General features: G+C 44.5%; 1 protein-coding gene across 5 annotated transcripts in view; it reads left to right on the top strand.

The window, feature by feature from the left end:
* Positions 1 to 24903, top strand: part of LOC112216781 (MOB kinase activator 2) — a 98071-nt gene extending 73168 nt beyond the window's left edge. For 3 of the 5 annotated variants that reach the window (XM_024377111.2, XM_024377035.2, XM_024376962.2), the window contains exons 2-5: positions 14446 to 14606; positions 15782 to 15875; positions 22701 to 22825; positions 23110 to 24903. In XM_024377111.2, coding sequence (XP_024232879.1) covers positions 14446 to 14606; positions 15782 to 15875; positions 22701 to 22825; positions 23110 to 23429 — 700 coding nt within the window. In that variant the 3' untranslated portion in view covers positions 23430 to 24903. Of the gene's footprint in view, positions 1 to 927; positions 1160 to 2393; positions 2576 to 14445; positions 14607 to 15781; positions 15876 to 22700; positions 22826 to 23109 lie in introns of those variants that run through there. The other 2 variants (XM_024376883.2, XM_024377193.2) reach the window with 2 other exon arrangements.
* The last annotated feature ends 128 nt before the right edge of the window (positions 24904 to 25031 follow it).

Below are 25031 nucleotides of genomic sequence, written 5' to 3'. Positions count from 1 at the left end.
CCGCACCTCTCTGATTCAGAGGGGTTGGGTTAAATGCGGAAGACGCATTCAGTTGAATGCATTCAGTTGTACAACTGATTAGGTATCCCCTTTTCCATGATTGGAGGCTTGGAGGTTTGCCTCACTGTCTCACCAGTAACACCAGCAGCCCTGTTGTGGTAAAGCACCGTCTCTCACCACCAGCCCTGTTGTGGTAAAGCACCGTCTCTCACCACCAGCCCTGTTGTGGTAAAGCACCGTCTCTCACCACCAGCCCTGTTCTGGTAAAGCACCGTCTCTCACCACCAGCACTGTTGTGGTAAAGCACCGTCTCTCACCACCAGCCCTGTTGTGGCAAAGCACCGTCTCTCACCACCAGCCCTGTTGTGGCAAAGCACCGTCTCTCACCACCAGCCCTGTTGTGAAGTCAAGTAGCTACATGTCCATCTACTGCTCGTCTCCCGGCCTCATAGTTTAGTTCCAAGTGAGGTTCAGCCAGACACAAGAATGTGGTGTTATCGTCTCAACATGTAGCCTATTAAACGCACTAAGCACGTTCTTCTGGCGTTGGGCCTCTCAATGCAGCAAACCTGTCTGGTGAGATGATTGGAGGCCTGTGGAACATAAATCAGACAGCTAGCATGGCATTAGTCATGTAAACACCTTACTCTGATTATCATAATCAGTCAAAAGTCTAAATCGAAGTAGGCATAATCTGCTCAGAAAACCAGGTTTTTAATCGATCTTTCGAATTATTAGGAGATACATTTTTACGATATAGACCATTTTAGATTTTGTGGCTATGGTAACTAGTGACAACCGTGGATCACCTCTACATAATAAGGCTGTGACGTAAGTATTGTGTGGGTTCTTTTTTCGCACTCCGAGGACTCTCCTCTCCACGGATTGGCTGCAAGTGGAGAAGGGGGGCTGGCAGTTGCGAAAGCCACAAATACGTTTCTCTTCAGGTCTCATGTACAGTGAAAGTTGAAGTGTTTAATTTTGGAGCCTCATCCGAGAGCGACGGAGTCGATAGAAGTTTTTAAACGTTTTTCCATTCAAGTATGGTCGGAGATTACTGTTCTATTTCAGGCGAAAATACGGATATGCACTCACAGAGGAACGCAAAAAGCGGATTAAGTTGTAAAATGGTTCTTCAGGCGGTGGGCAAAGTTTTAAGGTAAAATAACAATATGTTTGAATTTGTCAGGTTTAAATGATTTATACTTGTTGCGAGCCTTCTCCATAATGTGAAGACAAGGCAGCAGTGGGCTCGCGACGGTACGCATGACAGCAGCATGCTTGGTTTATAGTGGAACTTTCCATGGGACAGCAAAAGGAACGTTCACTGTCTGATTTGGGAAATATAATTTTGTTGTAAAAGAAATCTGCTAAGCATATACTTGACGTTTTAGATTTATTTCGGATTTTTAAAACGTTGGAGTACAGTTTGGATAAACTATGCACAAAGTAGGCTATCGACTTGACACGATTCCGTAGTAGTAGCAGCAACAGTGTTTTCTAGCCATGTTGTGTGTCACGGCCAAAATGTTAGAAGTAGATAGCCAATACTGTCATTTTCATATCGGTTAAAGGTAGTCTCTGAATCAGTTCTTGGTTTGATCCGTGGCAGCAGAAATTGGATGCGCGAACATGTAGTTTTACAGACTGGTATCATAGATTAGACGTAACATAGTAAAAGTAAACCCGGGACAATCCAATTATTTTACGTTTGGTATGGTTACTTAAGGCAAAAACAAAAGGAGGGTGGTTGGTCGGGCGTAAAACGCGAACGTCTAGCAATCCAAAGGTTGCAAGATAATCCATCCACCTGAAAGGTGTGGCATATCAAGAAGCTGATTAAACGGCAACATCATTACACAGGTGCAGGTTTTGCTGGAGACATTAAAAGGCCACTCTAAAATGTGCTGTTTTGTCACAACACAATGCCACAGATGTCGCAAGTTTTTAGGGAGCGTGCAATTGGCATGCTGACTACAGGAATGTGTTAATTGCTTTACCATAAGCCGCATCCAACTTTGTTTTAGAAAATGTTAAAGTACGTCCATCTAGACTCACAACTGCAGCTCTTCATGGATGAATCCTGGTTTCAATTGTACCGGGCAGACGGCGTGTATGGCTTCGTGTGGGTGAGCGGTTTGCTGATGTCAACATTGTGAACGGAGTGGGGTTATGGTATGGGCAGGCATAAACTAAGAACAATGAACACAATAGCGTTTTATCTATGGCAATGTGATACTGTGACGAGATCCTGAGGCCCATTGTCTTACCATTAATTCACCACCACCACCTCATATTTGAGCATGATAATGCACAGCCCCATGTCACAGTGTTCTGTACACAATTCCTGGAATCTGAATATGTCCCAGTTCTTCCATGGCCTGCATACCCACCAGACATGTCACCCGTTGAGCATGTGTGGGATGCTCTGGATTGACTTGTACAGCAGCGTGTTCCATTTCCTGCCAATATCCAGCAACTTTGCTCAGCCGTTGAAGAGGAGCAGGACAACATTCCACAGGCCACAATCAACAGCCTGACCAACTCTATGCGAAGATATGTCGTGCTGCATGAGGTAAATGGTGGTCGCACCAGATACTAACTTTTAAAAAAAAAAAGTTTTATCCATGCCCCTACCTTTTTTAAGTTATTTGTGACCAACAGATGCATATCTGTATTCCCAGTCATGTGAAATTCTTAGATTAGGGCCTAATTAATCTATTTCAATTAACTGATTTCCTTATATGAACTGTAACTCGGTAAATTCTTGCATGTTGCGTTTTTTTGTTCAGTGTACTTACTATTTTTTAAAGCTATTTTGCAACTACTTAGCATGTTATCTAACCTTAACCCTTTAACCTAACCCCTAGCCTAGGAAATTTTATCATTAGCCACCTAGCTAGTGTTAGCCCCAACCAATTGGAATTTGCAACATATCATACGTTCTGCAAATTCGTAATACTCTACATAGTATGTGGACATCCCTTCTAAATAGTGGATTTGGCCATTTCACCTACACCTGTTGCTGACAGGTGTATAAAATCGAGAACACAGCCATGCAATCTCCATAGACAAATACTGGCACTAGAATGGCCTTACTGAAGAAGTCAGTGACTTTCAACGTGTTACTGTCATAGGATGCCACCTTTCCAACAAGTCGTTTAAAATTTCTGCCCTGCTAGTGCTGCCCCGGTCAACTGTAAGTGTCTGTATAGTGGATCATATGAAATGGGTGCTGGACATCCACAAATTTAATGCATACGAAACGTAACATATACTTTGGATTGTCTTGGTTTACGTACAGAATACTACGAAATGTTCTGAGACCACGTTGCAGACAGTTTTATGAAGTCTGGCACTGAACATCTAGATACTTTTAGAAACGCAAATGTGCTGTCAACTTTCCCACTGCAAAGCTATACTTGCATAAGCCTAATTATACTGTTTTCTCCTTGCAATATTCTTCACAGCTCAGAATTTAAAAAGGAAATTGCTGTCTGTGTTTAGTTGTAATTATTACAGGCTTATTTAACTCTCCAGTTCCGTGTTAGGCTACCTCTGACTAGTGAATTGCTGCTATGTGGCAAAACCCCCTAAGCTTTACATGGCTTCCAGCACTCAGCGACTGCACGACAGATCTCCACAGCAAGACTGAACAAGAATGAGAGCAATGTGATACGCCTCCTCAACCGCTGTAAATAATTAAAGGCTCCATTTTATTCAAACACTGCATATTTAGAGGTGTTTTAGATTGAAAGACCATAAACTCATTTCTTTCTCTAAACATTACAACAGCACAACTTATACATGCACTGTTACACAAAGCATGTTTTTTTTGAGGTTGCCTGTTTCAGCATTGCATACTAAGACATAACTCAGACTTAAAGTGGGGCAGCGTTTTGAAAATAAACAAATTCGCTGGTCCCAATTTTGCAAAGAGTTATGTGAAATTAGAATCCCATTGTCCTAACCTTTTATCTTCAACCTAGCCTAAAATCAGGAAACTCTTTTGTAAACACCAAAATAGGCAGTAATTTGGACTCGCTGGCCAAGTATTTTGCCTCGTCAACGTAGTCAGTTTAAATCTTGTGTCCCTAACCATGGGCCCTGTCTGTGTGGCCTTTCCGTGTAAAGTCTTTGAGAGACATAATCAGGCTAATCCTTCTTGGGACAGAGTGGCCACACTGACATGCTGGCTGGTTTCTCTCTTAAGTTTCCCCTCTCTTACCTCCATCTCCATCACAAGAGTTTTCAACCAGCACAAAGGGCAAAAGCCTGGAAACACACAGTCCTAATAATGGCACCTTGGGTAATAGAGGGCTGTCCCTGACAAAAAAATCGATATAAACACATCCTATGTCTGTTAACCAAATCAACTAGAGGTCGACCGATTAACTTCTCTAAGGTAGGGGGCAGCATTTGGAATTTTGGATGGAAAGCATGCCCAAATTAAATGGCCTTTTACTCGGGCCCAGAAGATAGGTTATGCATATAATGAGTATATTTGGATAGAAAACACTCTAAAGTTTGCAAAACTGTTAAAGTAATGTCTGTGTGTATAACAGAACTGATTTGGCAGGCGAAAACCTGAGAAAAATCCATTCAGGAAGGATTTTTCGTTGTTGTAGTTTTCTATTCAATACCATTACAGTATCCATTGACTTAGGACTCAAATTGCAGTTCCTATGCCTTCCACTAGATGTCAACAGTCTTTAGACATTTTCAGGCTTGTATTCGTTTATAAACGGATCGTTTATACATTTTTCGGGCGATTTGGAACATTGTAAGCGACACTAAATACATGAAATAATACCAGAGAGCCTGTCCTAACGGATAAAACGTTTAAGGCCTTTATTACAGCAAAGCAAAGATTAAAAACAGCCCAGTTTGTGAAATTGTTTGCATGACATGTCGTTCCATGAGGCTTGGTGCTCACGGAATCAGGAGGCTATTAAACAAACACTCAAACAGGCAACAGAAGCAGGATCTGTCTTACTATAAATAGATCATTTATAAAGCCAGGCACATTTAACAGTTAGACTATTGATTATACACCTAATTAAGTTGGGGTTTACTCTCTCCTCACTTTACTTGGAGAAAACAGCCTTTGCCTTATTGTCTATTACTCGTTCTGCTGCTGCCTCCGCTGCATTCTTCTCAACACCAAAATGCTGGTTAACATTGCAATTGTGCACATAGCAACATGTTCTAGGAAAAGATGCAAATTCAACAGCGTTCTGATCTTTCAGAACCGTGGACAGCGACCACTATCCAATGCGGGAGAAAGCGCATTTGTTGTAAAATAATTTTTATTAGTGTTGCATAATTGTTCTAATGTAATATAACCATGTACAATTTCAGTAGCACATGTCTTAGAGTACCATCCCCACGTCCACAATGGATTAGTCCACTCAGACATGCACGAATCAGACTGGTCTCTTGTACACACTATATATAGATTTTGTTGTTGTTTTCACTACTGCTCAACTGAAGAAATCTCGGTCGACCAACAGCCTATCAACCAAACTATCAACCAGTGGACTAAATGGGGTCAGCTCTACATTACTGTAGCGGATAACAATCTGTAAAACCTAACGGGTAACGACAAGTTCTTCATACCCTTGCCTAACTTAATTTACTTTAGAATACCACAGCGATTTGAAATTGGTTGATGCATGTGGCCTACCTACACGTACCGCCTTTAAAGGTTTGCTTTTATGACCTTCAAGGGGATTTTCCAGTGACGTTTGAGGAAGAAGAAGAAAATGGTTATATGAAGTTAATAAGTAGGCCTACAGTATGCCTAGTTCTCAGCTCACAGGGAAGAAAACACATTACCCAACCTTGTTTCCTCAATAGTGAAACAGCTGAATACAGAGGCAGGTTACATTAAGGTTGAAGTGGGTAAATTCATGTTGAGATGTATGGGTTAGGATAACTAGGGCCTGTGAGAAGACTGCACAATGAAATCCTGACTTTGTTTGAGTACATGAAAAATCTCTCTATGTAATCACTGATGTGGTCTGATATGACTGGATCGGTGAACAAGGTGTGGCGGAAACCTTGCATCTTGTGAAATCAGTAATTACTTCAAAGAAATGAAGGAAGGATACCTTAGTGGAATACTGGACCAGAGGGGGCTAGGCCCCGAAAATGTTCTCCTCTCTCACACACATCTGTTCTGATGTTGACGACCCTATATTGTGTCAGCGGGGGGGTCCCTTGTGCTCAGTATGGGAAGTGGTGCTCTGAATGGGGTTTAGTCCAATGGCTTACTCCATTCTCTACGGAGAAGCTATATGCTGAGCGCATTGTTGCAGTGTCGCTTTTCGTCACAAAAAGGGCGTGAAATGGAACCTGCTGTAGCCAACTAGCTATCCAGGTGCTTTTCCTCGTCATGACCAAAACATGATGACTTTCTATTTGTAGCTGATATGGGAATGAATACACAAGCAGCATGTCAAACTGGGATAATGTTTGACTTTTCACCGGCAAGTAGAATAATATCTGCCAGGGCATATTTCAAAAAATATTATAAATCTGATTATTTCCCATAGAGATGTGGGAAGCTAAAGGCTAGCTAGCTTGCTATGTTTGTAGCCAGGCTGCCAGCTAGCTACTACCAGCAAGGGAAGATGACTCTTCCTTGCTTGACAAAACAAAACAGACTTTCCTATCGCCCGATGTGAATGGGAGTGGGAACGGCGAGGTGTTCATGTTGCCAAAAGGTGACCTCTGCTGCCACCAGAGACTCTGGGTTCGCGCCCGGGAGATCCGTGGGGCGACGCACAATTTGGCCTAGCGTCGTCCGGGTTAGGGAGGGTTTGGCCAGTAGGGATATCCTTGTCTCATCGCGCACCATACCACGAAATTGGGGAGAAAGGGGGGTCAAATCAAAAAAATCCCACATGCACGTAGTGAACAGAGTGACGCTTGTAAGTAACCTTATGGCAGCACAGAGACATGGGGAGGAGGGACCTCGAGCCTCTAACACATTTTTGTAAGCGAGCCTCTGTCAAGTGATCCTCTGTGCCGTGAAGGGAAATGAATGTGACTGTGGGTAACATGGCATGAAAGTACTTTCAACAAGGTTAATAAGAAAAACCGATGTAACAGACGCCACATGGCTATAGAAGACTTGCATCAAACAGGCCTCAGGACAGTTTGGCCGTGATTTCTGAAAGTCAAAGAAATCAGAGAAGACTGCCATTGTTACACATTTCCTCCGAGACTAGCTGAGTATGATACGTGTGGAGATTTCTGCCCTTACTCCTGTATCTTTATAACCCAGTAATGGCTGTTATGGCTCGGCTGGCTCGGCCTGCACCTCGGTCTGTGGTTTTTCAGGGAAAAGAGCCATTGAGAAGTATACTCAATTTAGATGCCTGAAATAGATCTGTAGGTCTAACTGGAATCAAGGAATCTAAAGCTGATATTCTCAAGCCAAAGTTTGTCCTTACAAAATGGGGAAGAGCTGAGTGTATGCAGTAGGGTTCAAGCATCTTGCTCACGTATTGGTCTTCTATTACAGTTGGGATGAAAACTGCCAATGGAACAAATATGTATCTACTCACTACTGTAAATCTCTCAGGATAAGAGCATCTGCTAAATGACTAAAATGCCAATGTCAGATCACAACAGGAGGAAGGAACCTTTTTTTACTTTGGATTGATTCACTTTTTGTGAATCTTATTCACTGTACGTTTGTTTATCTCATGTGTAACTGTGTGTGTCGCACTGCTTTGCTTTATCTTGACCAGGTCACAGTTGTAAATGAGAACTTGTTCTCAACTAGCCTACCTGGTTAAGTAAAATGTAAAATTTGGCCTCTGACTTTTATCTTGGGGTTGTTTTGCTTTGTTGCTATGGTTGTTGTTCAGGTTTTATGTTTTGTTGGTCCAAAAAGTACAGCAAGAACATCTACACCTCTGTTCCTGATGTTGTCTGGTCTCTTCTGTCGTCACTGTAAATACTGTAGGGTGGTTTTCCACTGAAAACACTGCTGGTCAGCTGGTGTTGCATTAAGTCCAGGTGGTAAGAAAAGCAGCATGTTTCTCTGGTGTGGACGGAGTTCACCTCCACATACCAGGGCTACATGGAAACCTGCTCAGTCGGCGCTTCAGAAATCCATCATAGCTACTCTTCAGGGAGAACAGGGGGAAAAACTCCTCACATTGTCTGGCATAACTTTGTTGTTTACGCTCCAAGCACAAGTTCTCCCTAAATCAAAACCTCAACCATCATGAGGACAATGTGTTTTTCCTCTTTTTTTGAGGGTTTTGGTTAGGGTTAGCTGATCCTAGATCTGTGCTCAGTGTGCTGGAAGCCATCTTGTTTACTTGAACTGTGTTGAATGGATGCTGAATGTTGTTCCCTGTCACAGATTGCATTAACCACTTCCATATGCCAATTGTTAGATGCTTCCCAAATTCACCTGGCAATTTAAGCAACAGTTGTGTAATATTGGGCTTGGCAGCAGGTGACACTGACTGAGAGGAAAGTAAATACATGGGTAAAGTTAGCAAAGGGGTAAGTCATACAAAATGTGCTTAGATTGCATACTGCAGTCAATGCACTAATACAAATGAGGAAATGCTCTTGTTCCAAGCCTTAAAGTAGCAGTGTGTTTGTGCCTCAGTGGAGGTGGACTTGGTGCATGTTTCATTGTTCAGGCGATAACTAAAGAGTTAGCCAGCCATGTGTACAAAGTGGCCATGTGGCTCGATACCAAGGTTGCCTGCTTAAATCCAGTACTGTTGGCATAATACATACAGTCAAAACACTTCCAGCTAATTCCTCTGTAACGTGTGTTCCCAAGTGGTGGTGGTGGTGATGATGATGGTGGTGGTGGTGATGATGATGATGCTATTACTTGGAAGCATGTTGTTGGGGCAGTAACAGCCAGTCTTGTGTTGTACCTGCCAGAAGGCTGCCTCGTTAGTGGGTTATCTATTTTAGTCTTGGAACACTGCACGTTCGGCAGCCACACAGCCTTTTTCTTGCAGGCCTACAATACTAGTTGACTTCTGATGAGGAGCATTGGAAACTGCACTCACTGTGCTAACATTGTTTGCACAGTGGTAGATAAACCTGTGGATTTTCTGGACTTGAAGAGTGATGGTCACAGGCACTGAATGGTCCACTTCTGAAACGATCCACTGAAGTTTCCAGAAACACGAACGCGGTCACTCTGTCCTCCTCTTCCTGAGTTTGTCACAGTCTACCACTTCTTTGAGGTGGGAAAGGTCCTATTTTACCATGCTACACCAGTCTTCCCATGCACCAGTGGGCTGATTTTTATTTATTTAAAAAAAAAAATTTTCCTGGCCTAATTTAAAGTCTGGGACACTGCAGATAACACTCCTAGCTAATTATTAATGAGTCTCCTCTCTTTTCTTCCCCTTCTATTTCCCTCTTTATTCTCCCTCTCCTCTTCCCTTTTCCATCATTCATTGTCTTTCATGTCGACCTGTCTCTCCCTCTCTGTGACCACAGACTCGCCTGTCCAGGGTCAAGAGCCTGAGGCCTTACACTGCCCTCTCTAACCTCTCACCTGGCCAGGGTCAAGAGCCTGAGGCCTTACACTGCCCTCTCTAACCTCTCGCCTGGCCAGGGTCAAGAGCCTGAGGCCTACACTAACCTCTCGCCTGGCCAGGGTCAAGAGCCTGAGGCCTTACACTGCCCTCTCTAACCTCTCACCTGGCCAGGGTCAAGAGCCTGAGGCCTTACACTGCCCTCTCTAACCTCCTCCTGGCCAGGGTCAAGAGCCTGAGGGCCCTCTCTAACCCTCGCCTGGCCAGGTCAAGAGCCTGAGGCCTTACAGAGCCTGGCCAGGGTCAAGAGCCTGAGGCCTTACACTGCCCTCTCTAACCTCTCACCTGGCCAGGGTCAAGAGCCTGAGGCCTTACACTGCCCTCTCTAACCTCTCACCTGGCCAGGGTCAAGAGCCTGAGGCCTTACACTGCCCTCTCTAACCTCTCACCTGGCCAGGGTCAAGAGCCTGAGGCCTTACACTGCCGTCTCTCATCTGGCTCAGGCCTTTCTCTTAATCTTTCTCTGCCCTCTTGGCCAAGTTTTTTTCCCCTTTTTAAAACATTCTGTATCACTAAGCCACTTCCTGCCTCGCCTTTTCCCTAATTTCCTCATTTTCCAAACCCTGCCTCCTTCCCACATATGTGTGGTACAAGGAGGTACATCCTGGAGCAATTAGTTTATTTTAGGATACAGAGAACTTCTCTCTGCTAGTACCCCCTCCCCTGATACTCACATAGGACTGTGCCTGCTCTTGGTAAAGTTCTCCCAGGCAGGGTCTTTGCCATAAAAGGCATTGTATGCGTCCTGCTGACCAGGCTAGGCTAGATCAGACCAGAGGCCAGGGTCAGACATGTCTCTGGCTGGTGAATGGACAGGAAGTTGGTACTGTCTGGTACTAGGAGGAAACCATGCATGTCATAGACTATGTAGTCACGCTCACCAGCTGGGTCTCTTAAGACTGGGACTCAAATAATAGTGTTCAGGGACCTAGTCTAGCCAACATTAATGGGTTATTCAATCAGACTACCTGAAGTGTGTTTGCATTTGTCAGGGTTTTTGCGTGCATGACTTTGAAGTCTCAGGGTGATTTCTGGAGGAGAAACAGACAAGACCGAACACTCAGAGGGCCTGTCTTATTCTGGGAGGAATGCTGTGTGTGTGTGTGTGTGTGTGTGTGTGTGTGTGTGTGTGTGTGTGTGTGTGTGTGTGTGTGTGTGTGTGTGTGCTTTTTTAAATTCAATAACCAAATTCGCCAACTCATTTGATTGAAGGTCTTTATAGGGGCCTGACAGTTGTGGGTTCAATAGCTGCATGGTTGACTGGATCTCACAGCTGTTGGCTCTGTCAATGACCCTCACTCTCTCCTTCTATCCCCCTTAGTTTATCACTCTCTCCTTCAATCGCTCTGCCTCTCTCTATAAGTCCATCTCATTGCCTGGACAGCTGTCACCTTCCTGGTCCCGCAGTAACGCTCAAGAACTGACACACAAACCAGCAGACAGGGCTGGTCCCTGGTGTCTCTCATTTCTAATCTACAGCCCTCTAGTCCTCGGGACAGTGAGTCAGACCATAGAGCTGGGAGGTCCCCAAAAAATAAATATATATATTACAGTTGAAGTCGGAGGTTTACATACACTTAGGTTGGAGTCATTCAAACTCGTTTTCAAGCACTCCACAAATTTCTTGTTAACAATCTATAGTTTTGGCAAGTAGGTTAGGACATCTACTTTGCTTGACACAAGTAATTTTTCCAAGAATTGTTTACAGACAGATTATTTCACTTATTACTCACTGTATCACAATTCCAGTGGGTCAGACGTTTACATTCTAAGGTGACTGTGCCTTTAAACAGCTTGGAAAATTCCAGGAAATGACGTCATGGCTTTAGAAGCTTTTGATAGGCCTTGACATCCACAGGTACACCTCCAATTAACTCAAATTATGTCAATTAGCCTATCTTCACACTCAGTGCCTCTTTGCTTGACATCATGGGAAATCAAAATAAATCAGCCAAGACTTCAGAATTTTTTTAGACCTCCACAAGTCTGGTTCATCTTTGGGAGCAATTTCCAAACACCTGAAGGTACCACGTTCATCTGTACAAACAATAGTACGCAAGTATAAACACCATGGGACCATGCAACTGTCATACCACTCAGGAAGTAGACGCGTTCTGTCTCCTAGAGTTGAACATAATCTGGTGAGAAAAGTGCAAATCAATCCTAGAACAACAGCAAAGGACATTGTGGAGAAAACGGGTACAAAAGTATCTCTATCCACAGTAAAATTAGTCCTATATCGATATAACCTGAAAGGCCGCTCAGCAAGGAAGAAGCCACTGCTCCAAAACTGCCATATAAAAGCCAGACTACGGTTTGCAACTGCACATTGGGACAAAGATGGTACTTTTTTGGAGAAATGCCCTCTGGTCTGATGAAACAAAAATAAACTGTTTTGCCATAATGACCATCATTATGTTTGGAGGAAAAGGGGAGGCTTGCAAGCTGAAGAACCCCATCCCAACCGTGAAGCACGGTGGTGGCAGCATCATGTTCTGGGGGTGCTGCAGGAGGGACTGATGCACTTCACAAAATAGATGGCACCATGAGGAAAGAAAATTATGTGGATATATTGAAGCAAAATCTCAGTCAGGAAGTTAAAGCTTTGTCACGAATGGGACTTCCAAATGGACAATGACCCCAAGCATACTTCCAAAGTTGTGGCAAAATGGCTTAAGGACAACAAAGTCCAGGTATTGGAGTGGCCATCACAAAGCCCTGACCTCAATCCTATAACAAATTTGTGGGCAGAACTGAAAAAGCATGTGCGAGCAAGGAGACCTACAAACCTGACTCAGTTACACCAGCTTTGTCAGGAGGAATTGGCCAAAATTCACCCAACTTATTGTGGGAAGCTTGTGGAAGGCTACCCGAAACATTTGTTCTAAGTTAAACAATTTCAAGGCAATGCTACCATATACTAATTGAGTGTATGTAAACTTCTGACCCACTGGGAATGTGATTAACTAAATAAAAGCTGAAATAAATCATTCTGTCTGCTATTATTCTGACATTTCACATTCTTAAAATGAAGTGGTGATCCTAACTGATGGGTCAGAAGTTTACATAGGCGTATAGTGTATGTAGATAGTCCATATAAATCTGCCGTTTCCAGCTACAATAGTCATTTACAACATTAACAATGTCAACACTGTATTTCTGGTCAATTTGATGATATTTTAATGGACAATAAATGTGCTTTCAAAAACAAGGATATTTTTAAGTGAACTCAAACTTTTGAATGGTAGTGTATTCTTTTTATTTATATATGTGTGTGTATATTTCTATGTATATATGTGTATATTTATATGTATATTTATAAGTGTATGTATATTCACATTCAAAATATATTCAATAAATTCAAAAGGAAACTGAAGGATAATGGACCTTTTTATACATGCAGTTTCTTGACTGTCCGGCTCGGTAAGAATGACTGAAATGGAAGCTAGACAGTCAGGGAGTATTACATTCTCAACACCATGTCAAGAGGAAATTATTTTCCACATTTTGACGGCAAGGAAATAAAACGCATTTTCAATTCGGCCCCCGTAGCAAAATGAGTTTGACACACCTGCAGTAGAGGGTGGTTACAGAAGTCCTCAAACATGAGAAGTTGGCAGTGAACGTTCTAGACATTATCTGTACATTTAATGGTTGTTTCCTCTGTCTTTAAATGTGTGTGTTTAACTGGGAAGCACAGATGTATGCTTCTGATTGGCTCCTGCTGAATAGACTGTCATCAGAGCCACACTGCTCTCACTTTGTTCCTCCTGATTCTGGACCTGCGCCAGTCTTCCAGGAGTTTGGATCTGAGAGGGAAAGGCTTGAGCCAAGATCACATGGGAGGGGGAGGGGGAGGGGGGGGTGGGTTATATTGTGTTTAGACAGGTTGTGGACTGGAGGGGGTGGATGGTGGAAATTAAGGTCAACAGAGGTGCAATAAATTCAGGGCAGAAAGTGAAACTCCCCTGTCCTTAAACAAACCCAAACTGAAGACAGCAAAAAGAGAGTGAGGGAAGGAAATGGAAATGTAGAGGAAGGGAAATACTGAAGAGGGAGCGAGGAATTAAGCCGTTGGAATGCTAATCGTGTTCTAGAGTGGTACTCTGAAACTCCATAGAAGTCAGAGCTCAGTGAAAACCCCAAGATGTTAAACCCTGAACACTTGACTGCCATGAAGAGGGATGCCAGAAAATAGGAAAACAAACGTAATACCTCTGTGCTGTAATGGTCTTTCCTTCAATTGAGCCAAGCCTGCATTGTCCCACAACCCTGCCTTTGTCTGTACTTGTTTCACTAGCCTATTAACCCATTCAACAGTTAACCCCTGGATAGGCTGTATTAGTGGACATGATTTTCAGGTGGGGGGGCGGAGGGTTTTGGACCTGGAAGTGTCGTGGGAGTGTGATATGACAGTCCCCTGTTAAAACAGTGCTGGAAGTACATGGCGCTGTGGACGGCTAACTGTGGTAACTGGTCCTAACGGCAGGTCAGGAGTCACGCTCTGGGTCAGGTACTTGAACAAAAAGCTGTCTTTACAGACGCTGGGTGCATGGCCCTCAGCGGGCTCAAAATCTCACAGTGGGGGGAGAGACGGTGACCCCGGCGCAGACCTGTGAGTGTGAAACACAGGGTTGTCTGCTAGCAGTGGCTAAAGGCTGTTTACATATTCAGTTCCACTTTCCATTAACGTGCATTTAATGCATCCGAAACCACCCATCTGCAATGTCATACTTTAGTTGCTAGCTGCAGTCCCTGTCTTGATTTGAGTTCTAAAAAGTTCTTCTTTCGTCTGTGAATGTCCCTGTGAATTGCTCTAACCTATCCCCCTTTCTCTTCCTGTCCCCTACAGGAAGTCTAAGACGAAGCCCAATGGGAAGAAGCCGCCAGCGGAAGAGAAGAAGCAGTATCTGGAGGCGGAGTTCACTAAAGTACGCGTGGTCGACTTTGACCTCAAAGAGCTGGTGCTGCTGCCCAGGGAGATAGACCTCAACGAATGGCTCGCCAGCAACAGTGAGTTACCAGCAGCTGATCAGAATGAAATCATTTTTGGGTCATATTTGAGGTTCCACCAGACACAAGATAACGCTCCCAGAAAAGCTAAACACTCGACAGATTTACTTGTATCTCCGCCGGGACTCAGACATCTACATTTCTGCCTTTTTCAGTGTCTTCTCTTTGGATGTGTATTCTATAACAGCACTGCAGCTGAATCCTCTGGAAGTTTAGCTCCAGGTTCAGCTCCTTATGTTATATAATGACTCTATAAGAACAACACCATCTCAGGCATCTCCTCTGGAAGTTTAGCTCCAGGTTCAGCTCCTTACGTTATATAATGACTCTATAAGAACAACATCTCAGGCATCTCCTCTGGAAGTTTAGCTCCAGGTTCAGCTCCTTATGTTATATAATGACTCTATAAGAACAACATCATCTCAGGCATCTCCTCTGGAAGTTTAGCTCCAGGTTCAGCTCCTATTATCTTAAATATTATACGATACAAGAATATCTGCTGTTGATAGTTTACAGGCATCTTCTCTGGGGGTTTGTAAGTCCTGTAACACCCTGTTTTATCAGTCTGTGTTGAGAAACCGCATCATGTTAAAACAAATGGAACGTGTTTTAGCCTGCGACTGCATTTTTCTGCGTGAAATCAGGGAGTTAGGCAACTCGGGCAAGCCCCGTCCGTATCGACTCGTATCAACCACTAATAGAATTTGCCTTGGAACTCAAACGGCGCTCGTCTTGGGAAGAATGTTTGACCTCAGCCACTTTTTATGTGAACTGTTAATAACATTTGTATGCTATGTACATTTGGCCACAAACATTTGCTAAAGAAGCCTGAGAAACATATAAAGAAGTTGCCAAAATACCGGTCATGAATGGAGCCAACAGTTCAGTATCCTGCCAATACCTCCAACCTCGTCCCCCTCTCTCTTATACCTGGGGCAGAACTGTACCGTTCTACGTGAAATATAGTCAACAAAACATTGGGTTGTTTGTTCCATTCACTGTAAACATTACACTGCAGAATGATTGTGTTCAAGAACATTACTTACTTGGATCAAATACTTCAAAGTAGCAGCCTAAGTATTTGAAGGAATTTGATGTATGTAGACTATTTGATGAGGCTCGGCCTTGAACAGACTGTGGGTATTACTGAGTGTGCTTCTCTTCTCTCCCTTCAGCGACGACCTTCTTCAATCTAATAAACCTGCAGTACAGCACCATCTCAGAGTTCTGTACTGGGGACACCTGTCAAGCCATGACGGCCTGCAACACGTAAGTCATCTCCCCCACCATTGGTTTATTCATCAGTTCTCTAACCTCCAATTGGGTTATTTATCAGTCTCACAACCCATTGGATAATTTATCAAGGATGCGCTGACACGGCAACAGACCGTCTGTTGAAAGCAGGAGAGCTCCTGACCACAGGGCTGTACTCAATGTTCCCTATGTCTTTCTGTTGTTTGTGTCCCTTCTCTGTCTGGCTCTCTCTCTGTCTGGCTCTCTGTCTGTCTGCGTCTCTCTCTCGCTCTGTCTGTCTCTGTGTGTGTGTTCTAACGTTGAGAACTTTAGAGGTATCTGTTAGTCAAAGAATGTCCGAATATGCTGCGAGTATTCTCAAATCACATGAGCCTTTCTGAGGTATCGTGTGTTCCTATCTGGACTGGTGCATAGTGAGGTCTCTGAACACAGTGTTCCTATCTGGACTGGTGCATAGTGAGGTCTCTGAACACAGTGTTCCTGTCTGGACTGGTGCATAGTGAGGTCTCTGAACACAGCGTTCCTGTCTGGACTGGTGCATAGTGAGGATAGAGAGCAGAGATCAAACCGTTCTGAGGATATTTTATTTCTGTGCGTTCCAATGCCAACGTAACTATCTAGCTAATAGTTATTGCCCCTGTCGTGAAACCCTTTCAAACATATAGAAGTCATTATGGGAGAACATGAGTCATCACTATACCAGCACTCTGATGATAGTTTAGCTCAGAAGTCCAAACAGGGTCGTATGATATCACCGTCAGCCATCGTTGTTCATAAAGGAATACCTATACTCAGTACAGAGAGCTCCTGTTTATCTACCTCAGTACAAAGGCAGGGCATACCGCTGCAGTAGTGAAACAAGTGTTCGACATAACATGGAGGCCTGTTCGTCCCTGTCAAGCAGAGTGGAGGAGGTTGACTGAGTATTTACCCAATGAGTTGACCCTGTCTGGGCGGGGTGGCGTCTTGGAAAGAGGCTGCCCTCACCTACACCTAGTTATAGGACCGTAAAGAAAACAGATCCACACGTTTAGGCTAAACCACACGACAAACACGGGGAGGTAATCACAGAGGGAAAACAAACAATGGAGAAGCTGTTGAGAAATGCCAGATTTGTCAGGTGACTAACATGTTACAGGGTTGACCCCATTTAACGTTACTGTATTTTCCTACACCCGCTGTCCCCTTCTCTGCTACTGTGGGGACCCACACCCGCTGTCCCCTTCTCTGCTACTGTGGGGACCCACACCCGCTGTCCCCTTCTCTGCTACTGTGGGGACCCACACCCTAAAGAGTGGGAGATGTTGATGTTCTGGGGCGGCAGCATAGCCTAGTGGTTAGAGTGTTGTACTAGTAACCGGACGGTTGCAAGTTCAAACCCCCGAGCTGACAAGGTACAAATCTGTCGTTCTGCCCCTGAACAGGCAGTTAACCCACTGTTCCTAGGCTGTCATTGTAAATAAGAATTTGTTCTTAACTGACTTGCTTAGTTAAATAAAGGTTTTTTTTTTTTTTTTAAATGTGAAGGGATCCTGTATGGTGAAGCATATTGTTAGGTCACAATAATAGGCTACATGGTAGAAAACAGATAAATACAAAGTGTACAAAGTGTGCAATTATTGTAGTACCTTATTGAAGTACCTTTCCAAACCCCATGAGTCCGGATGCCTCCAGTGTTTCCAAGGAGGGTTGTAGCTGTAATATCAACTCAGCAAAAAAAGAAATGTCCTCTCACTGTCAACTGCGTTTTATTTTCAGCAAATTTGACATGTTATGCTTCGTACAAATATTTACACAAGATTCAACAACTGAGACATAAACTGAACAAGTTCCACAGACATGTGACTAACAGAAATTGAATAATATATCCCTGAACAATGGGGAGGTCAAAATCAAAAGTAACAGTCAGTATCTGGTGTGCCACCTGCTGCATTAAATACTGCAGTGCATCTCCTCCTTGTGGACTGCACCAGATTTGCCAATTCTTGCCTTGAAATGTTACCCAAATCCTCCATTAATGCACCTGCAAGTTCCCAGACATTTCTGGGGGAATGGCCCTAGCCCTCACCCTCCGATCCAACAGGTCCCAGACGTGCTCAATGGGATTGAGATCCGGGCTCTTCACTGGCCATGGCAGAACATTGACAGTCCTGTCTTGTAGGAAATCACACACAGAATGAGTATGGCTGGTGACATTGTCATGCTGGAGGGTCATGTCAGGATGAGCCTGCAGGAAGGGTACCACATGAGGGAGGAGGATGTCTTCCCTGTAACGCACAGCATTGAGATTGCCTGCAATGACAACACAATCAGTCTGATGATGCTGTGACACACCGCCCCAGACCATGACGGACCCTCCACCTCCAAATCAATCCCGCTCCAGAGTACAGGCCTCGGTGTAATGCTCCTTCCTTTGACGATAAATGCGAATCTGACCATCACCCCTGGTGAGACAATACCGCGACTCGTCAGTGAAGAGCACTTTTTGCCAGTCCTTTCTGCTCCAGCGACGGTGGGTTTGTGCCCATAGGTGACGTTTTTGCCGGTGATGTCTGGTGAGGACCGGCCTTACAACAGGCATACAAGCCCTCAGTCCAGCCTCTCTCAGCCTATTGCGGACAGTCTGAGCACTGCTGGAGGGATTGTGCGTTCCTGGTGTAACTCGGGTAGTTGTTGTTGCCATCCTGTAACTGTCCCGCAGGTGTGATCTTCGGATGTACCAATCCTCATACCTCCTTGCAGCATGCCTAAGACATGTTCATGCAGATGAGCAGGAACCCTGGGCATCTTTCTTTTGGTGTTTTTCAGAGTCAGTAGAAAGGCCTCTTTAGTGTCCTAAGTTTTCATAACTTTGACCTTAATTGCCTACCGCCTGTAAGCTGTTAGTGTCTTAGCGACCGTTCCACAGATGCATATTCATTAAATGTTTATGGTTCCTTGAACAAGCATGGGAAACAGTGTTTAAACCCTTTACAATGAAGATATGTAAAGTTATTTGGATTTTTACGAATTGTCTTTGAAAGACAGGGTACTGTCTTTTTTTTTTTTGCTGAGTTTAGGCGGTGGCGTCCTGTAGCCAGCCAGTCAGGCTAATGGTGTACCACAGTAACAGCACCCCGACCTTTCCTTCCTCCGCCTGGCATGAACGCACCCATCTCACAACTGAGACGCACAGTCACGGTCCATGCCCTCTTGCCCCAGGCATTGTGAAGCTATTTTAGGGGGAACTTTCCATGAGCTATGGGAACAGGACCATTTGGTAGTTATCTAAGCCCATTTTCTGTGGGTGGGTGAATGGGTGGGTGTGTTTTTTTGTGGGCTGTACCAGTCTTTGTAAGCTTGTCTGTTTTGGGGTAGCTGGGTGTGTGTCAGTTTGTGTTTTGGGGTAGCTGGGGTTGTGTGTATATTAGCCAGTGAGTGTTAGTGCTGTAATCTCCTCAGCATAGAGAGTTCAGTAGGTCCTCAGTGTGGAGTCCTGGTGTTGGTTCTGGGCCTGTGGTCAGTAGGTCCTCAGTGTGGAGTCCTGGTGTTGGTTCTGGGCCTGTGGTCAGTAGGTCCTCAGTGTGGAGTCCTGGTGTTGGTTCTGGGCCTGTGGTCAGTAGGTCCTCAGTGTGGAGTCCTTGTCCTGGTGTTGGTTCTGGGCCTGTGTCAGTAAATCCCTCCTGCAGGTTCAGTTATGTGGATGCTGTACATTCAGGATGTGCAATCCTAGACCACGCTGCTAGTGCTAACACAACCATCCCAGTGAGCACAATTGGTTGAAAGACATAAGTCAACGTATTTTCAACCAAAAAGGCTCACTACTCCACCCACCCTTTACCTCTACTGCGTTCTAGCTAGCTTTGAGATCGTCCGACCGTTGTTTACAAGCTATTAGCCTTTTAGCTTGACCTTGGTAGATCCTACAGACCTTGCTAGTTCTGCCCAAGGCCTCATTTGGTGCCTGTGCTAGATCAGTTACCCCTTTTAGTTTTGCCAGCCTGTCAGCTACCATACCCTGCTAGCTTCATTAGTTAATAGCTATCCTACTGATAGCTCTGTTTCCCTTTTGCTCTAGCCATGCTAGCTTTGACCTTGCAGGTCCTTCCCTGAGTTCTCTTATTTGACTTGTGGTGCCTGTGGTAATGTGTTCTGTAATTTATGACCCCTTTAGCTCTCATGCCCAGCCTAGCGTCACTATCCCGCTGCTAGCTATAGTACAGCATTCCCTGGTTGCCAGTGTCATGCTAGCCGTGCTAGTTTTGTTTGGCGGCTTCACTGACTTGCCATTTGACCTTGCTAACTCATGATACCCCGTGGCTAGCCCTGAGGGGCGGCATTCAGTTACAACCACCATCTAACTGGGTCACCCCTCTCCGGAAAGGTTTGACCAGTCAGAGTGAGCGGCTGTGCGACTGGGGGATCAGTGTCGTGTTACTCCGAGACTGCAGGGAATTCGGCCCAATCAGGAAATGGAAGGGCCAGGACAGGGGGTTCGCTAAGTCCACTGGAATGAAAATATGCAAACATGTCTATTTTAGGAGGTGGTTGGCTGGGCTGGGCTGGAGGCCTGTTTGGCAGATCCACACTAGGGATATGTGAGACATGGATTTATTTTTTATTTTTTTTAACCAGTTTTCTGTTAAAACAATAAGAGCATTTTAACAAAATGCCACATGATATCCTATTGCGTGGTATGACCGCAAGGGGGCAATGAAGTTATATCGCAGTCATACAGTAGCCTTCAGGCATTTGGAATCTGTTTTGTAGCTGCCTGAACAGGCCGGTGAAATTGTCGCAAAAACGACCATTGCTACATGTGTTCTTTCCATTTGTTATGTGTATTAGCGACTTACAACAAAAAATGAGCCTAGCCAAGTCACAGTTCTTCTCCCTACATTTTCCCTCTGTTACATGTCTCACTCAATTTCCATCCGACCTCTCCCTCTACACACACAGACGCGTGCTGCACACCCAAGCTTCCATTAGGCCTACAGAAATTACTGCCTATAGAAATGTATCTACGTGATTGGATACGTTAAAAAAAGCTGTAGACAAGCTACATTCCTTGTTAAATCATGACTGTCAGCTCTGTCACAGATTCTAAAGGGACAGCTCTGTCACAGATTCTAAAGGGACAGCTCTGTCACAGATTCTAAAGGGACAGCTCTGTCACAGATTCTAAAGGGACAGCTCTGTCACAGATTCTAAAGGGACAGCTCTGTCACAGATTCTAAAGGGACAGCTCTGTCACAGATTCTAAAGGGACAGCTCTGTCACAGATTCTAAAGGGACAGCTCTGTCACAGATTCTAAAGGGACAGCTCTGTCACAGATTCTAAAGGGACAGCTCTGTCACAGATTCTAAAGGGACAGCTCTGTCACAGATTCTAAAGGGACAGCTCTGTCACAGATTCTAAAGGGACAGCTCTGTCACAGATTCTAAAGGGACAGCTCTGTCACAGATTCTAAAGGGACAGCTCTGTCACAGATTCTAAAGGGACAGCTCTGTCACAGATTCTAAAGGGACAGCTCTGTCACAGATTCTAAAGGGACAGCTCTGTCACAGATTCTAAAGGGACAGCTCTGTCACAGATTCTAAAGGGACAGCTCTGTCACAGATTCTAAAGGGACAGCTCTGTCACAGATTCTAAAGGGACAGCTCTGTCACAGATTCTAAAGGGACAGCTCTGTCACAGATTCTAAAGGGACAGCTCTGTCACAGATTCTAAAGGGACAGCTCTGTCACAGATTCTAAAGGGACAGCTCTGTCACAGATTCTAAAGGGACAGCTCTGTCACAGATTCTAAAGGGACAGCTCTGTCACAGATTCTAAAGGGACAGCTCTGTCACAGATTCTAAAGGGACAGCTCTGTCACAGATTCTAAAGGGACAGCTCTGTCACAGATTCTAAAGGGACAGCTCTGTCACAGATTCTAAAGGGACAGCTCTGTCACAGATTCTAAAGGGACAGCTCTGTCACAGATTCTAAAGGGACAGCTCTGTCACAGATTCTAAAGGGACAGCTCTGTCACAGATTCTAAAGGGACAGCTCTGTCACAGATTCTAAAGGGACAGCTCTGTCACAGATTCTAAAGGGACAGCTCTGTCACAGATTCTAAAGGGACAGCTCTGTCACAGATTCTAAAGGGACAGCTCTGTCACAGATTCTAAAGGGACAGCTCTGTCACAGATTCTAAAGGGACAGCTCTGTCACAGATTCTAAAGGGACAGCTCTGTCACAGATTCTAAAGGGACAGCTCTGTCACAGATTCTAAAGGGACAGCTCTGTCACAGATTCTAAAGGGACAGCTCTGTCACAGATTCTAAAGGGACAGCTCTGTCACAGATTCTAAAGGGACAGCTCTGTCACAGATTCTAAAGGGACAGCTCTGTCACAGATTCTAAAGGGACAGCTCTGTCACAGATTCTAAAGGGACAGCTCTGTCACAGATTCTAAAGGGACAGCTCTGTCACAGATTCTAAAGGGACTTGTTGATTAAAGTAGGAGTATATGTGTTCCAACCACAAGCTCTCTCATAGGCCTAGTGTCTTCCATATTTCAACATTATGAAGTGAATGATTCAGCCATTTTGAGTTTCTGTAAAAGCACACCTTGCCGTGCAAGAAAGCTGCCTCAGTTCATACTCATCCTTTTAATGAGAGATGATTAACAATGAGATGTAGGTAGTGATTGAACCTACCAGGGTGTTCCTGTTAAATATCAGATGACTTGTCAGCAATAACTACTAGAGGAAGGAATAACAGCCGAGATCATGTACATTTCAAAGCACATGTATGTACACATGAGGCAGTAGTGACATAGAAAAATAACCCAGTTTGTCTTTCTGTTTGTGTCCAGAATATACTACTGGTATGACGAGAGGGGGAAGAAGACAAAATGCACTGCCCCTCAGTACGTCGACTTCGTCATGAGTCTGGTGCAGAAGCTGGTCACAGAAGAGGAAAACTTCCCTACGAAATATGGTGAGTTGAGCTCTGGTCCACTCCAGACATGCAGAGCCTCGCTGTGGTCAGTCGGCACTACTGAAGCCTCTTCTCCTCTGACGTCACACTGAAGCTGGGACTTTGTGAACTGTGCCGTTGCTGCCCTCTAATGTCTCAAGTAGTAGAAGTCCTTAAATGATTTTTGGACTTTAGGAACAGTTTTGGCATTGTGATAATAGCTTGGCAATGCCAAACCAACTAAAAAAGACCAATATTTTTTAACCATGCTCGTTCTCCCTTTTCTCTCCTCTTTCTCCATGCAGGCAAAGAGTTCCCCAACTCGTTTGACTCTTTGGTAAAGAAGATTTGCCGGTACCTCTTCCACGTCCTGGCTCACCTCTACTGGGCTCATTTTAAGGAGACAGTGGCCCTGGACCTGCAGGGTCACTTGAACACTCTGTACGCACATTTCATTGTTTTCGTAAGGGAATTCAACCTGGTCGACCCCAAGGAGACCTGTATCATGGACGACCTGTCCGAAATCCTCTGCGCCCCGGTGCCCCCCACCCCAGCACCCGCCGCCCCTTCCTCCCCTAACTCGGCCCCCTCCCCCTCCTCACACAACCACGTGACGGAGAGATGAGCAGGGGGTGCCGTGACAAGCAGCCCCGGGAAGAAGACGGTAGAAGATAGAGAAGAGATGGAAACGTTCCTGGTCCCCTTCCTAGACCTCAGGCTCCAGCAGCAGGACTTAGAGACCTTCCACTAACCTGATATTTCACTGACACCAACCAGCCGGAAGGAAGGTTTATTTGAGGGGGGAGGGGGGGGTGTTGCCACACCAACAGGAATTGGTGTGAGCCTGTTCCTTCCAGGGGCAAATCCCTCCCATCTGCTCTGCAATTTAAATTAGGAACAAATATGTAATGTTTTTTATTTTAATTTTGGTTTTATTTTACTTTTATTTTATTCTTTTGGAAAAGTTTTATTCAGTTGTATTTGTTTTTCTCATTTGAGACAGTGTTTCTGTTTGCCCTTCTCTCCCTCTGTTCTCTGCCTAAAGTACAGTTCAGGATGGTGACTGCTTTGCTTGAACGTACTATTGTACAGTGTTGTTATTGTGTGGCGAAAAGGTGACTCAACAATGAGTATTGGCTCTTCGCTCCTGCCTAGTGGTGGGAGGATTGAAGGGGGAGGGTCTATGGGAGCCACGTTACTACCTAGTGGGACAATACTAGCCAATCACTGTTTGAGTTGTTAATCTGGAGATGATTAAAGCGCTTCCTACTCAGGACCAGAGAGAACACAAGTCACTGCTATTATTCTCTCCCACCCTCGCTCTCTCTGTTCACAAAACTACTCTGTCCCTTCAATATTACAGTTGTCATTCTCGTATTACTTTAGTCATGTATTCACCTGATGAACCCCTCTTTAACATCCCTGTCCCAGAGGCCACCCATAGGGGGCAGTATAGACATAGGGTGGCACTGCCACGCAAACAGGGAGATAAGAAGATATCAAAATTCTATGTAAGTTATTTAATATGACCAGACCCGCTATTACAAGACAGACTGGTGCCCATGTCTGGTTACAGGGAAGGTTGGTGCAGAGTGGAGACCTCTTCCCCAGGGAACTGCTGTTTGCTGCGGTGTGATGGAGCGTTGGCCACCCTGCCCTCTCTAGCAGCACAGGAGAAGGACAAGGACATTGGTAATGTCTGCAGGCCCAGGGAGGAGGAAAGGAGGACTATGGTGTGGTCTGCTTTACTGTTCTGTATTGCTGAAGAAGCCCCCCAGCCCAGCCCCTTCTCTTTTGGGGTTTTATTTTCCCTTTTTAAATGATCAAAGATGAAAGTAGTTAATGAAAGATGTTATCCTACACATATATAGAAAGCTGCACGGTCTGCTTCATCTTCACTGTACAGAGAGAGGAATCAATCAGACAGCCTCTGTATCGAGGAGGAGGGTTTATTCTGTTTATTTATTTTAATTTGGTTTTGTTTGCAGGGTTCTTCAGTTCTGGCTTTTATTTTTATGTATTTTAATTATTAACTAAGTTAAAAGCAATTTAATATTTTAAGCTCTGCTGATTATAATCGAATAAAATACATAAATGCCGCTCGGTCTCGTGTTGTCTTCTGTCAACCTGATGATGATGTGTGACATGCATAGAAATATGACACGGAAAACATGTCAAGGAAACTCTCCTCTGCATATCATCATATATATATATATATATATTACAC

Source organism: Oncorhynchus tshawytscha, linkage group LG01 (genome assembly GCF_018296145.1).
Source record: "Oncorhynchus tshawytscha isolate Ot180627B linkage group LG01, Otsh_v2.0, whole genome shotgun sequence".
NCBI classification, from domain to species: domain Eukaryota; kingdom Metazoa; phylum Chordata; class Actinopteri; order Salmoniformes; family Salmonidae; genus Oncorhynchus; species Oncorhynchus tshawytscha.
Note: the sequence above shows the minus strand (reverse complement) of the source record. Positions and strands in the feature narration are given on the sequence as shown.